This window comes from Astatotilapia calliptera, chromosome 19 (genome assembly GCF_964374335.1).
Source record: "Astatotilapia calliptera chromosome 19, fAstCal68.1, whole genome shotgun sequence".
In the NCBI taxonomy this organism is placed as follows: Eukaryota; Metazoa; Chordata; class Actinopteri; order Cichliformes; family Cichlidae; genus Astatotilapia; species Astatotilapia calliptera.
Genome location: NC_137440.1, coordinates 23,287,144 through 23,303,345, shown reverse-complemented (window position 1 = coordinate 23,303,345; position 16,202 = coordinate 23,287,144). Strand labels below are relative to the sequence as shown.

At 40.1% G+C, this 16,202-nt stretch overlaps 1 protein-coding gene across 2 annotated transcripts; it reads left to right on the top strand.

Annotated features, from left to right (window-relative positions):
• Window positions 1-3,702: 3,702 nt before the first annotated feature.
• LOC113012727 (beta-1,4-galactosyltransferase galt-1-like) lies at window positions 3,703-10,142 on the top strand. 2 transcript variants are annotated; one of them, XM_026153027.2, is made up of 5 exons: window positions 3,703-3,806; window positions 6,637-7,272; window positions 8,257-8,587; window positions 8,671-8,846; window positions 8,943-10,142. In XM_026153027.2, the coding sequence occupies exons 2-5, from the start codon at window positions 6,668-6,670 to the stop codon at window positions 9,172-9,174; spliced, it is 1,344 nt and encodes a 447-aa protein (XP_026008812.2). In that variant the 5' UTR covers window positions 3,703-3,806; window positions 6,637-6,667; the 3' UTR covers window positions 9,175-10,142. The 2 variants fall into 2 exon arrangements, with proteins under 2 accessions (XP_026008812.2, XP_026008814.2); XM_026153029.2 differs by lacking the exon at window positions 3,703-3,806 and adding an exon at window positions 3,907-6,543 and having other exon boundaries at window positions 8,943-10,141.
• The last annotated feature ends 6,060 nt before the right edge of the window (window positions 10,143-16,202 follow it).

Genomic DNA, 16,202 nt, shown 5'->3' with positions numbered 1-16,202 from the left:
CAGTTGAAGAGTACCTCTGGTGCAAATTACTGACCTCTGTCATCATTTTAAGTGGGGGAACTTGCACAATCGGTGGCTGACTAAATACTTTTTTGCCCCACTGTATGTCCTCGATTACATCAGTCCATTCTTCCAATTTTAAAGGGTCACTTTTCAGCCAGTTTTTTGTTATTACCTTTTTGCTTGACAACAACATAATTTTAAACAATTAATGGTCCTCCTTTCTTACATTTTCCCAAATTCCAAAATACATTACTTGTGCCTCACACAGCACGTCATACTGTCACGTGAGCCGTGTGGTGTAGGAGGAAAAGGACCCAAAATGCAGGCAGTTGACTGGTGATGAGAATGAAGTTTTATTTGCAGAAGTGGAGTGACTGAACAGGTAGTGAGACAAGACGAAAGACTGAAAAAACCTAGACTGGGAAAACTAAATAACAAACCTAAGCATGAAACGGGGAGCGGAGAATGCAGAGAGCCGTAGTTACACCGAGAAACACAGACGATCCGACGATGAACAGAAGCCAACACACACTATAAATACACACTAGGTAATGAGGAGATGACATGCAGGGGTGGACACAGCTGACACTAATGGACATGATGAGAGGCAGACCTACAAAGTAAAACCGGAAACACCCAGACTGTTTTGCAACAAAAACACAGGGACCTGAACGGAGCACGGAGGGGAGACACAGGTAGGGATAATAAACACGACAACCAACCCAAAGAATTAATACAGAATCAGAATAAACACCAAACACAAGATGAACCCAAAAAGAAACACAAAACGCTGGGTCAACGACCCAGGATCACGACACATACCCCAGCACTTTCGTCATTGTTACCGCAATGCTTTCCCAGTAAGGTTTAATATTTTTACACTTCCAAAACACATGAGAATGACTGGCGTCCCAGTCTCCACATAATCTCCAGCATTGTTGGGGTGTTTTCAGCTGCTTGCTTTTGATATAAGGAGTAATAAAGAACCTAATCACATTTTTCCAGCCATATTCTCTCCATTGTCTAGAGCTAGTGGAATTATGCTGTGTGAGACATACGGATCGCCAGTCATCCTCTGACAACTCAAGATGTAATTCCGATTCCCACTTTTGTTTGATATATAATGTTTCATTCCTATTCAAATTTTGCAGGCCATTATATAATTTGGATAAAATTCTTGATGGAGGATTTTTATATGCACCTGTTATTATTTCTATTATATGGCTTCCTTCTCTCAAGAACGTCTTCCTAATTTCTTCATTGTAAAAATGTCTTAATTGAAAATACCTAAATAAATCTGATTTATCCAGTCCAAATTGTCTCTGTAGATTCTTGAAGGATTTGAATGTTGTCCCATCTATTAATGTACACATTGCTGTAATTCCTTTATTGACCCATCTTAAAAATGTACTATCCCATTGTCCACTTTGGAATTTTCGAGAATATGCAGGCCAAATCAGCAATTTACAGGCTTCTATAATTCTATATTTCTTCACTATAATCCACCAGAGTTTAATAGTGAATTCAGTAATGAGATTTGTGTTCGTAGACTGGATAGTTTCTTCTCCCAATCTTGCTTGTGGATGACATGATAAGCAATAATTTATCTCCATATGCTTCCATTTTGAGGTGTAATCCGGTGAACACCAGTAAACAATATATCTCAGCTGAGCTGCATAGAAATATTCCTTGAAATTCGGGAGGGCAAGTCCTCCTTTTTCTTTTCTTAATTGGAGTATTTTAAATCTTATTCTTGGCTTTGTCCCTTTCCAAATAAATCTACTAACTAATTTATCCCATCTACCAAATTGTTCATCTGGTATATGGATTGGCAATGAAGTGAATAGATACAGTAGTCGAGGAAGCACATTCATTTTTATTACCTCTATTCTTGAGCTAAGCGGAGCCCATTTAATCAAATCTTTTTGGATTGTATTACTAATCTTTACATAATTTGCCTCGTATAGTGTACTTATTTCACTAGTTAGATAGGTTTGTTTTTTAAATGCCATAATGGAGATGCCAGAAATAAAGGACAGTTAAAAAAAACTTGACTATGCTGATGCTGTCTATTTATCACCTTCTTTGCCACTTGGTCTACAGCACCTCACATGGTCCAAACTCCAACATGATACTACTTCATGATCTCTTGCAGTTGCAGTGCCAAGAAGAAAAGAACTTGAATTACATATAAATTGAATATGTGATTCCAGATTTCCCTGGCACACATTAACACCTGAATGTAACACAGCTGTGTTATCCCATGTTAATAGTTTATTTCAGCCCTGCCGTGTCATTAAATTATGTAAATTTATTTATGATGATAAAAAGCAATAACAACAGTCACCAAAAACCACAATTCCACAGTAGTGATCAATCCTGATCCCAGGTGCCAGTGATTCTTCTTCCAGAGACTGCTGTCCACTTTAGCTCACCTGCTATTCACAGTTGCTCACCACACTCCCCACACCTCTTATTCACAGACTCCTACACACGAGAAAGAGCAAGTAAGTTCATCGCAGGCAAACAAGATATATGACAATCACTAAAGTCTGAGTCATTCAACAACCAAATGCCAGCAGGTGTACGGAACTGAAAAAGTTTTGTGGGAAATTCCACTGTACTGCAGATACACATGCACACATGTAAAACACACAAGGAAAAACAGGACTGAGGCAGAGAGGATGAAGTGGAGAGAAAGGCAGAAACAGGGAGGTCAGCAAGGTGAGGATGGGGATCATGACATGTCTTTAGTCTCTTCTATGAGTTTTGATTTATTTTCCTTTTGTTCCTTATACTTTTTTTTAAGCTATAAGAAGACAGCATGTACGCGACACAACTACATGAAACACAGAGACTAAATACACATGAGGGATGATCAGGGGAAGTGGCCACACATGGGAGCACAGCTGACACACATGAACCTAACGACAGGACAGGAGAGGTGAAACTAAATACACTGACATTGAATGCAGACTTTCAAAGTAAAACAGGAAACATGGAGATTAGACATGACATGAACTAAACATAACCACGCAGACATGACGCATGAACCAGGGAGACTTAGTACAGGGGGAGATGACATAAACAACTAAGGAACAAGACTAAAGAGCAATCTAGAAATTAACTAGGTGAGCTAAACTAGGGCACAAATGAATACAAAAGATACATATAAGAACTCAAACACTGGGTCACAGACCTAGCCCATGACAGCGTCGGTCAATCTGAATAAGCATCCAATTAAGTTATTGTACCTCCTGTTACAAAACCACAGTTACAGTTGAAAAATAGAAATATTATGCACATGATTATGTGATTTGAGTGGATTTTTGTTTTTTTAAACATTCAGTTATATAAGACGATCTTTGCCTGACTTCTGCTGATCTGTTCAAAACAGTTCAAAATCTTACCACAGATATGTAAAATGTCATTTTTGTAATGCACTGCACTATGAGAACACAGTTACAATGGACTGACACAATTTAAATGCACTAGAATCCACTCAAATATATTATAAACGTCATCAAAATCTACCCAGAAGTGTGGAGTAAAATATAAAATATTCGTGTAAAATGAAAGTAGTTACTGCCTGAAAAGATATCGCGAATTAAACGAGTGCGACGTGATACACAGAACACCACAAGCCATTATTTCTGTTTTTTTTTTCCCGTCTACGCGTTGCGGGCGAGGTAGTAAAATCAGTTACTAGGCGCAGTAGGAAATAAACGGAGATGCATCTGTCGTCTCTCGAACAACAGCAGGAGGAACGCCCTGACTACACCGCTTCCTCAAGTTAATTAACGGTAAATATAATATTTCAATGGAGTATTAAAACTAATACAAACGTTCTTATAATGCGTGTCCGATTTCTGTTAGAGCTAAGTTTCTACTCATTGCCTTAATTCGATGCTTTAAACTGGATCTATTTCCGAGTCGATACCACTTAAATCTCTATTCGACTCTTCTTTACTGTTTAACACTTTATTTTTCACTGCACAGTCTTTGCCCTTACTCCCAGCAAATGGGCGATAAACCAATCGGTGCCTATGCCATTCCCAATATGCGCTGGCTGACGTCGGGGCAGCATGAGTACGAGCATTTTTTTTTTTTGTCGATGCCCGTGATGCCGCCCCCCACCACGATGCCGCCCCGGGCAACCGCAGGTGTCGCTCGTATCTAAAACCGCTACTGGTCCTGAGGGTCGCTGTTGATCATCTTAGTCATAATGTGGGGAAAAGAAGAAAAGGCATTGCTCTTGTGGCATCATAACCTGGGCCTGGGGATAAGGATGCAACTGTTTTTGGTTCTTTGTCAGACTGGTTTGAATGTTTTGCCCTCAGGATTAATCATTTTTTGTCTGAGGATAAACTGTAAGGACAAAACTCAGTGACCATTGCTGTTTCGCTAGCTGGGCCCACGTCCTCATTTTATATTTGACAGTGTTTTTATCGATAAAGGCAAAAGGCTTAAACATGAATTGAGCTGCGGTTTGGGGAAGGCCTCAGAGTGGACTGGTGGCAACTCTTGGGCCATGTACTAATAAGAAGTGAAAGAATTAAAAAAGGGAAGGGAGTGTGGTCCACAAAAAGTTCAGTTATGTTTATTTGAACTGAGTTAACTATGGAGTTGAGTTTCTTATTTCTTTTTGTCAATATTGTTTGGTCACAAAAATGGTAAATAAATCGCTCACTACACTGGACAGGATCTGTCTCCTGCCCTTCTTTAGCCACTTAGGTCAAGTTCTACCACAGGGTCCCTTGATTTTGTAAAGGAGCGTCTAGTATGGGTTGTCTACAGAAAACTGAAGGGGGATTCAAAATGGAAGTTAAAGTGAATCTTATTGATATTTGGTGCTGCAAAAGAACTCAATAAGTCAAACAATATCAGGTCATATTCCATTTTCTTAAACTAACTTGTTTAATAGGATTTACGTTTTTTCTTTCTTTCTTCAAGGACACTCTTTAGCTCTATAATGTTGTGGTTTACATGTTTTGTAAAAAAGTTAACTTTTGTGTAAAAATCTGCCAAATCAATTATATGGTGAACTTGCAAATAAAGAAATGGGTATCTTGATGCATGCTCAATCATCCAGGTAAGTATATCCCAAAAGGTTGATTCTGTTGATCTGGACGTAGTGCTTTCAGTGGGAGAATCGTCACTCATCCAAGTGACTTCTTTAGTCTCAGCTGACTGCAGGTTTCCCCAACCTTATAAACAGTACATTTGCACAATGACTGAAACTAGTCCACTGAATGAACAATAAGCTGTGAGGTCAGTTCCTTGATCATTAATATGCAAATTGTCATGACCATTGATCAACTAGCACTAATCAAAGCCCATTGATTAATGACCATTCAGTGGGCTGTGCTGGTCAAATGAGTGCCAGTGATACATTGGGCAATAATTTTTACCATCTGGTTTAGTGTTATTTAACCATCTGTGGTAAAATTGTTGTACTACACTGGTATGCCGTTGGTGAGAATGCTCTCAATAGTACAGTGGTTGACATTGACTAGTATCCTGGGACACAGGTGAGCTTTCTAAAGGCCTTTTTTAATGGGAGAACAATCAGGCAGAATTCAGTTATTACATAAAATGAGCCTGGAGTTTGGGTCTTACATCTATCAAGAATATTTCAGTAAAGACACCTGTAGAGGTTAAGCCTACGCTTGAAGCCACTGAGGTGTTTGTTATCACTTCCTGTTCCTGCTCAAACACAGTGGTGTTTCTGAGTAGCTTATTTGCTTAGCAAATTAAAAACTTTTAAATACATTCTTTTTTCATAGTACAATCTTCTCGTGCTTCATCCGAAGCACACTTTCTGTTATGCTGCAATAGGCTTCCGGGGATTCCCATGATGCATTGAATTTTTCCTTTCCAGTCACCTTTCTCACTCACTATGTGTTAATAGACCTCTCTGCATTGAATCATATCTGTTATTAATCTCTGTCTCTCTTCCACAGCATGTCTTTATCCTGTTTTCCTTCTCTCACCCCAACCCGTCGCAGCAGATGGTCCCGCCCCTCCCTGAGCCTGGTTCTGCCAGAGGTTTCTTCCTGTTAAAAGGGAGTTTTTCCTTCCCACTGTCGCCAAAGTGCTTGATCATAGGGGGTCATATGATTGTTGGGCTTTTCTCTGCATCTACTGTACAATATAAAGCGCCTTGAGGCGACTTTTGTTGTGATTTGGCGCTATATAAATAAAATTGAATTGAATTGAATTAACGGGGGTGACGCGATTTCACTGGTATGCATGAATTAATTAAACAGTCCAATAACTCCAGCAGTACTTATCTTGTCCTTTTGGTCTTTATTCCAACATCATTTTAACATAACAGCGCAGTGGTCATAAACTGTGTGCCTTCTTACGATTAACAACACACCTGATGCTGATTATGTGCGTCTACCTTAACCTTTACATGAACCAACCATACGAAAACAAAAAAAGGTGACCTTTAGCGGCAACATAAGGTATTAACCCAAAAATGGCTCCTACAACATCAAAGTGGCTACTTAAATGAAATATAAAGTTTGAAAACAGGTTTGTTGATGTTCCACAAACATCGCAGCAAGAAAATTTCTAAGGAATTTTTACATTTCTCTTTGTAATTGTGATTCTACACCTTCTCCTCAGGTTGGAAATTAGCTTCATCTACGCTGGCTGGATGGATGCAGCAAAATCTCTCAAAAAGAAGCTGGCTCTCCTCTTGATTGTTGCATTAATCTTCATTCTTCTATTCAATGTGAATATGCCAAACAACAACAACAAATCCATCCCAAAACCATCTGGGCCTGCGGGTGTTTGCTCCTTGGGAGTATCTGAGCAGACCATCACCCCGCTCAAAAATACCAAGCACTTACTGGTGTCAGCATACGTGGACCAGAGAGTGAAGGATTTGGATATACGCATCATTGGCATATTTAAGAGAGACTCCATACAGCCCCTTCACTGCGTTTTTTGCTGCACAAATGTTTTAAGTAAAACCACTCCAGCAACAATTTTACAACATTCTGATCACTTTGGTTTTCCCTTCACCACTACGGACGTCATGTGTCAGATTCCTCAGAACTGCAAAGCTACACGTGTCACTCTCTTGACTACACCAGACAAAGAAAGTGCATCTGACTCTACCTGGCTTCCTATAAGAAACCAAAAGAGCGACAGGCAAAAGGAAGAAAACATGAAGTTTGATTTCACAGTCTGCATCTCTAATCTGTTTGGCGACTACAACAATGTGCTTCAGTTTGCAGAGACTCTGGAAATGTACAGGTGAGTACAGTAACAGCACTACAAGCTACAGAGTGAAACCTATGCAGCAAAACCTCTGTGTAACGGTTGCTGTTAATTGTAAAGCTCCTGGATTTCTTCAGTGATGTTTCTGCTTCTGTATTCAAGAGCGGAGGATAACGTTGGCTTGACTTCAGAGTCTTTGACATTCTCACCAAAGTGAATATTTCCAGTATTAGAAGTTTTGAAATGTAGCAGGTGCTGATAGATATTTAAATGTGCATCTGCACATGTAAGTGTGGAGCATAGACTGTATAAAAACGATGGAGTTTTCCCCACCCATGTTCTTTTTTTTTCTTTTTGTGCTGCCAGCATTAATCTCGTTAAAATGACGTTAACGCCATACCCACATTAATGGGGCAAATCTCCATTAGCCAGTTAACGCGGCTCACCTCGTGCGTGGGGCTGCATGGTGTCAACGTGTTAGCGTGGTTAGCTTGTTAACACGTTAGCGATGTCCAGGCTCTCCTGACTAATGGAGATTTGCCCCATTAATGTGGGTATGGCGTTAACGTCATTTTAACGAGATTAACGCTGACAGCACAACTTTCTTTATTTTTGTTTTCGGGTTTTTTTGTTTGTCTTTTTTATCCAAATGTGGCCACATTTGACTGAGGCCACACAAAACATCCTAACCCCTAAATCTACCAGTATCTAAACCATCCATAAAGGAGGGCTTAGATACTGTATCATGTATCAGGATATAGACTTCCTTATAATGTTGTGTAAATGTTTTCCTTTCGAAGCTGGCCCCTAAACCTAACTGGCTTTTCTGTGGCTTTAAAGTCAAATGTCGTCTCAAACAAAAAATCTCTGCATTTCCAGTTATTTGTTATATGTATACTTCTTAACTCCCCTGTGTGATATGAATGCATTTTTGTAAGCTAAATGCAATAAATAACAAAGGCATGAGTAAACTAATGAAATATATAAATGTAAGCCTTTAAACCTGTTACTTTGCCCCAGGTTGCTGGGTGTGAACAGAGTGGTGATCTATAACACCAGCTGTGGTCCAGAGCTCGACCGCCTGTTGCAGAATTATAGCCAGGAGGGCTTTGTGGAAATGGTTCCTTGGCCCATTGACAAGCATCTGAATCCATCTCGTGGCTGGCTTCACTCAGAGCACGGAGGAGACGTGCACTACTTTGGCCAGCTGACCACACTTAATGAGTGCATTTACAGATCAATGGAGCGTTCCCGCTACGTCCTGTTGAATGACATTGATGAGATTATAATGCCATACCAGCACAAAGATCTGATGTCTTTGATGAACACGCTCCAAAATCAGAATCCAAATGTAACATTTTTTTCTAAGCATTTCTAAAAAAAAATTTCAAATGTCCTTCCTGCACCTGTCAAACCTAAACTGTTCTTCTACAGACAGGAGTATTTCTCATTGAGAACCATACCTATCCCAAGAAGACTTTTAATCAAAGTAAATGGGGACCCCTGCCTCAATGGAATGGGGTGCCAGGCTTTGATATTATGGTGCATATCTACAGAGAGGAGCCTAACAGAAATATTTACCATCCACACAAGTTAATAGTTCAGCCAAGGTGGGTTATAATGGGAAAAATGGTTGAGTGTTCGGCACTAGCATTCATTTAACCCTGAGGCATTGTGTGATTGTCCATGTATTTATGCACCTACAGAGCAGTGCAGCAGACCTCAGTGCATGATGTGCTTATGATGTCTGCAACAAAGTTCAAGGTTCCACCAGACGTCTGTCGGATCATTCACTCGCCAATCAGGACTCCGACCGATCCACCACTTGATCAGCTTCATGTGGACACTCGACTGTGGGACTTTAAAGACAAACTGCTCCCCAATGTGATCAAGGTGCTGCAGAGAACAGAACTGCTGACATCAGAGACGCAAAACTGATAGATGATGGACAGAAACACAAATACTGAAGTTTTAGGAGAAAAAAGCTGGTCAACAAAACACAGGCTGACCTACAGGGGTGGCATGTGCCAGCCTGAAATAATGTCTTTCCTTCCCAAGTCCACTCTATTTTTGCTTATCACAATGCTGCATATTAAAATTAGCCATCATTAACACTCTGAGTCTGGCTACAAGTAACATTAAATATCAATATAATTATAAAGCAAACGGTTTTATTTCTTGTTGTCAGTAGCAATCAATCCTTATGATTGTGCCAGAGCACACAATCATAAACATTTTCAACACATTGGCTATTTTCCGATTTCAACACAGGTGGTTGATTGCTCCACTCTAGAACTGGAATGAAGGCGAGTGTTATTAACCCTCTGGGTTGACAGACAGCCACACCTTCAAATCACATGACCAATTTAAGCTGACATAGCTACAAGCTGCAGTCACGCATCTTCTAGCATCAGGGTCTCTATTTCAGCTTGTGTTGAAAGTCCAGACTTTAAACTATATGCCAGTTTTTACATTTTATTGATAAGCCACTAACACCGGAGTTATGATAAGTGAAAAGAAACGGTAACAACGGCATTTGGACAGCGCAAATAAGGGAAAAAAATGCCACCCTTTCCTATTGGTGGAATAGTGTACCATGTCCACCGATAAAAATGATATGACAACACGTGGGATTTGGTGATTTAGGAACAGGGAAAATTTGGGGAAGTGGCGGTGGCTAAAGAGAGAGCGATATCGACTAGTTTTAGTTTTTAGTTTTAGTTTTTAGTATTCGTGGTGGTTGCAATTTTAGGTAAATGGTTGTATTAACTTAATTGTTTCCAAAGTTTGTACACAGGTTTTTAAAATTTACAATTTATATTTGCATTTCAGGTTATGAAAATAATTCACTAAACGTGTTTGTGGTTTTTACAGTAAACTTTTTCCGTACTCGGTTTTTATCAGGGTTTTGTGTGTGTGTGTGATTTCAGATTTCAGATATTTTATAGATATATGTTTTATATCTATTTTAACCACATATAATGCATATTACAGGATGTAAGAACTGGATATGTGTAGGGTGGCCACCCTAAGAAAATTTCTCTTGTCCACCCCACAACAAAATAGTCATTATGATGTGAGAGCAGTGAGAAACATGAAACATGAGACAGGCCAGGTGCACCACCTTTGAACATGTACACTTTCAATAATTTACATAAGTTGTGATAGAAGAGGCCCTGGGGTGCCATAAGAAGCTAACTTCCTGAAAGACAGGTTACAAACATGCTTGGATTGTTTAATTAAGAACTTCTGTTGTCAAACTCATGGTAAACTTCCTCGTTATACTAGTCGCAGATTGGTTTCTTACGACATTCTTTTCATTCTTATATCACTGTTCTTTGCTTCATGCACTGTACTGAATTATCAGGATAAATAAGATTTTGTCGCCACAATGCAAAAAGTTGAATAACATTTTGTAATCATTTCCTTGTTAGTCGGCAGAGAGTGATAGTGGGAAACTCAAAAATAGAGCAAACGCATCTAGTGAATTTTGTGGCCACAGTAGTGTGTGTGAGATTGCTGAGAGATAGAGATGCCTTCCAGAGAAAAGCAAGCTTGCTTGTCAAGCATCAGAAACTACAAAGACATGATGAAAATAAATGCATGCAGAGGATAAGCACACACCAGGGAGCACAAGAAAAAAAATGGGAACAAGAACATCACGACAGGCACAAGCTTGACTAATGCAGTAAAGTAATGCATGCGATAAAAAGGACGTTGAATGCCACTTCCTGACTGGTTTCACAGCCGCAGACTTTCAAATTGCATTCTTCTTGTACAAACTGGGTTAAATGCTAACATCATGAAAAAGAGTTATCCCTTATGATGAAAGAACAGCCAATGATGGGGGGAATTGCTGTTTTTTTGATTGGTTGTCACAGATTTTGAGATATGGATACAAAACTTAGATAAAAGAAACCACTTGATGCAAAAGTAAATTATGAACCCAACACTGACATGTTACCTCTTACACTCATGTGACAACTGTAGCAGTTTACAAAAAGAGATGACTGGTGCTTTTCAGTGTAGCTGGAAGAAGTACAAAAAAACGAAGTCCAGGAAATCTTGCTAAATATTCTGAGTAAGTTGTTACGGTTCGGCGTTGGCAGTGTATTGTTTTAGGCGTTTTGTTTTGGCGTGACTGTTATGTGTTTCCTGTTTTACTTTGAAAGTCTGTGTTATCTTAGTGTTCAGTTTACGTTTCCTTGTCTCGTCAGGTCTAATTTGCCCCAGCTGTGTTTCCCTCCTGTGGTCCATTCCCTAATTGCTCCTTCTATGTATTTAAGCCCTGTGTTTCTGTATGTCATGGTTGCGATCTCCCCGTTGTAAATAGTTTGGCGCCTTGTGTTTGGTGATGTAAATAAATGTCGTATCTTGCTTTAAATCTCGTTTTGGGATTATTTTTGTGGAAGCCCGTATTAGTTTTTTCTCGTGTGTTTTTGCCTTATTTTTAATTTTCCTGCGTTGCACCCCGGTTGCCTAGGCCGGGGTGTAACATATGGGGGCTCGTCCAATCGCTGAGGGGTCCGAGGACCGCTTCAGCCGTCCGCCGTCGCTGGAGGATCCGAGGGACCGCCCCAGCCTTCGTCGTCTGCTGGAGGGTCCGAGGGACTGCTCCAGCCTCCATCCGCCTTCGCTGGAGGGTCCGGGGAACCGCTCCAGCCTTCTGCAGCTGGTGGGCTGCGTGTCCGTGTTTGCAGCTGGTGGGCTGCGTGTCCGTGTTTGCGGCAGAAAACACCTGAGACACCGTGGGCTCTCTCCGGTTTCTAGAGCTTCCTGCCACAGTCCAAAGACATTAGCCTACCACAGCGATGCAGGCCTCGCCCTACGACAGCGGGTATAGGCTCCAGCACACCTGCAACCCTGATAAGGATAAGCGGAAGAAAATGGATGGATGGTACTGTTTACATTTCCTCTGCTATGTGTTAGTCACTTTGATAACAAATTAACCCAAGGGGGGGGGGTAGCCTTATGAAGGAGTATCAAAGCAACATTAAGAAAAAAAATGATCGACGATCTAGAGATTAAAGTCGTAATTCTATTCTGAGAAAAACGGTCGAAATGAGCATTCTGAGTTTGTGGAATCGTACCTCAGTCAGTTTTAGCAAAAAGTACAGGAAAGTCTTTCTCTTTCAGCCCATAAACACAGTGTGGTAATGGTGCAGAACGCTCTATCTGGCCAGAGAAAAACACACAAATGTGGAAGAGTGGATTTGCACAAAAGGAAATAGCCTGTAACTGACAGATTTCGACTTTATTCTCAAAATGATCAGCAATATGTTTTCTTAATGTGCCCCTAATACTACGTCGCAGTTAGCTGTGTGTAGTTGGCATTGCGCGAATAAAGCTTAGACCACGATCAGAAGCGAGTGCGTCTATAGTGCACAACGCAAAACAAACAAACAAATAAAACAAAACAAAAAAAGCCCAGTTCTCCAAAACGTTTTGTGCGATTTTACGAATTCGTTTTTTCCTATTGACTCGTTTCTTCCCCCCGGATAATTCTGACGTATGACAATGACTTGGTCACGCCCGGATAGAGCAGGAGAGAAGAAGACTCCGAGTGCACTTGCAGACCTACGAATTCAAAGTTTAACTCTTTCTCGACTGGTGGGCACAACCGGGGGAACATACTGACCACAGTTCAGCCTCGAGTGAGTTACCTGCTGAATGGTGAATAGTGGCTTTAAGTTGATGTTTAAGTTAATACAAATATTCTAATTCGACCACTCCGAGTATTTATCTTCTACTCCGATTTCGATGTAACTTAAATAGCGTTTTCTTGTGCTTAAGGAATAAAGTATGTCAGTAAGAATTAAGCCATTTTTATGCTCAATGCCTGCCCCTGTCAGGTGGTGGTGCATGCTAAAAATGAGGGTGCAATTTGTGGTGTGTGCTGTCATTTTGAAAGCGATTTTTGCAACCTGGAGCATTGCGCAATGGCTGCCCCAGTTGGGTTGATGACATGAGTATGATTGTATCACTTATCACCATTTTAATCATATTCTAGTACAGAAGCCCTGAGCTATATAGCTATACAGAGGGAGATTTTGCAGCAATCTTTTTTAAAAAGTGACTTTCTGGAATAACTTTGCAAAAAAAAAACCTTGCCAAAGTCTTATCTTCTGGTTTTGACTTCTTCTCTTCCTATATCAGTGCTGCCATGATACTTTCTTGGGATAAAGGCGGATTTACGTTGACAAAGTGGTAAATTGCACCCTGTTGCAAAATATCCCAGATGAGCAAAGGGCTAAAGACTTGAAGGATCTAAATCTTGACAGAGAGAAACTGTGAATAGAGCTTTGGATTTAAAGTGGTGTTTTGAAACGGTTTCATTTAACCTAAAAAATAGATGTGCCAAAAAAAACCTGTACTAGACATGGAATGTGATCAATATTTATTCTTTTTTTGGGGGGGGGGGGGTTGCACCAGTTCTGCTGCCTGACAAAATTAAAGAAAGAGCTTTGCAAAACAAAATTTGGATGGGATGAAGTAATACTAGAAAGTATGTTTAAAGTAAAATTTTATTTATATATCACCTTTCAAGATAAAATCACAAAGTGCTTTACAAAGGCAGAAAACGGACATTAAAATCTAAAACAAAACAAAATCAACCAAAATCAAGTTTAAACAGATACATTTTTAACTGCTTTTTAAAAGACATGACTGAGTCCACAGATCTCAAACTCAAAGGGAGCGAGTTCCATAGTCTGGGAGCCACTGATACAAACGCTCTGTCACCTTTTGTTTTTAACCTTGTATGCTGGACAGCCAGCAACCCCTGGTCACAGGACCTCAGGGACCTGCTGGGGTGATAAGGAAGAAGAAGATCACATATGTAAGTTGGAGCTACACCGTGCAGGGCCCTATAAGTCATGGTTATGATCTTAAAATGGACACTGAACTTGACAGGGAGCCAATGCAGATGAATCAGCAGGGCAGTGGCATGGGAGTATTTGTGGTGCTTTATCAGAAGCCTAGCAGCAGCATTTTGAACACCCTGCAGTCGTTCCAGGGAGGCATTACTTAAGCAATTAACAAGGAATTACAATAGTCTAAGCGAGAGGAAACAAAAACATGAATAATCATTTCCAATTTGGAACGTGACACAAAGGGACTCAGCTTAGCGATATTTCTTAAATGGCAAAAACAAGAGCGAACCAAGGATTTAACGTGTGTGTCCAGCGTCAGAGCTGGATCAAATGTAACACCAAGGTTCCTAATGGAGGATTTAATATAAGAAGCAAGAGGGCCTAGATTTTTAACCACGAGGGGAACAAATTTCTCAGTAGCAAAGACAATGACTTCCGTTTTATCAGCATTTAGTTGAAGGTAATTACCAGCCATCCAATCTCTAACGGAAAGCAGGACTGCAAGATTTGGAGCTTAGAAACATCAGGTGGCTTAAAAGAGATATATAGCTGAATATCATCTGCATAACAATGATATGAAATATCAGAGAAAGAGCTAAGAAGTTGCAGAAGAGGGAGTAAATACAACAAAAACAATAACGGTCCCAAGACAGAGCCCTGAGGCACCCCATAGGCAAGAGAGCTGATGGAGGATCTGAACTTAGAGGTAGCCACAGAGAAAGATCGATTTATCCAGGGCGAGGGTTTTGTAACAGGGGCTAGTCTAGTTTTAAAAGGGCAAATATTATCGATAATAGAAAGACAATAATTATTAAAAAGATTTGTTAATAAATCAACATCATTTGAAGCAGGTAGAACCTAATTAAAAACGTCAGAAAAAGTAGCAGCAGTAGAAGAATCTAAGCTAAAAGCACGACTCTCAGGAGGAGGAGGCAAATAAAAAGACAAATTAAATATAATACAATGATGGTCCGAAATAAAAATATCCTCAGAACTAATACAGTCAATGGTTAAGCCAATAGTAAAAACAAGGTCCAGGGTGTGCGCTTTGGTGTGGATGGGGCCAGATACATGCTGTGTGAAGTGAAAAGAGTCCATGATGCTAAGAAAACCTCTGGCAAAGAGGTCAGAGTCATCATCAATGTGCATATTAAAATCGCCAATTATTAGCAATCTGGACAACTTCAAGATGGAAGATAAAAAGTTACTGAATTCCTTTAAAAATTGACCGTTAGGTCCATGTGGATGATAGACTACACCACAGTAACACGGATCTTTATTTCCAATTTTAACCAGCTGTAGTTCAAACGTTGACATTTTTTCAACCATCAATGAGCGACAGTGAAACCAGTTTCAATACACCACAGCCAGTCCTCCGCCACGACCAGAGGTCCGCGGCCGACTGACAAAGGAGTAGGGGAGACCAGGGACAGTTGTAACGTGGGTCAGTTGTAACACTTCCAATTTCTCCAATCAGGGCTAAGTTTCAAATGATGTGATTCATCCTGTGCATGCCCAATTCAGTTCTGCTATCACATGTAAAAAATCAGCACATTTTGTCAAACACAGACAATTTACACGAAAAAAAAAAGTAATTTGTATGCCAAAAAGTAAGCTTTTCTACTTTATTTCAATTTCTAATAGCATTATCTGCTTTGCAGTTAAACTCATCAAACTTAAATTATGTTATTTGTATGCCTATGGGGATATATTCTGTGTAGGTCTTTAGTGCTAATGTTTTAGCCGTTGGCTGTAATGTTAGCTAGTTCATGGCTATAGGAGTCTGGGTCAGTTGTAACAGCAACAGTCTGGGTTAGTTGTAACAATAATGCAGATGTTACAACTTACCACACTATTACTTTAACTTATATTAAACAACTTGGGGCAACAACATCAGCAGAGAGAGGTTCACTGGTCGCTTTTGTATATGAGGTTAATGACATTGGCAACACAATTCCTCCACTGTTTGTGTTCCCACACATACATTATGCAGACCACTGTGTCAGAGATGGACCAGTAGGAAGTATTGGTAGTGGAAATCAGGATGGGTGCAAGAAACAGATTTCCTCATCTTTCTGAAGCACTTTGCAAACC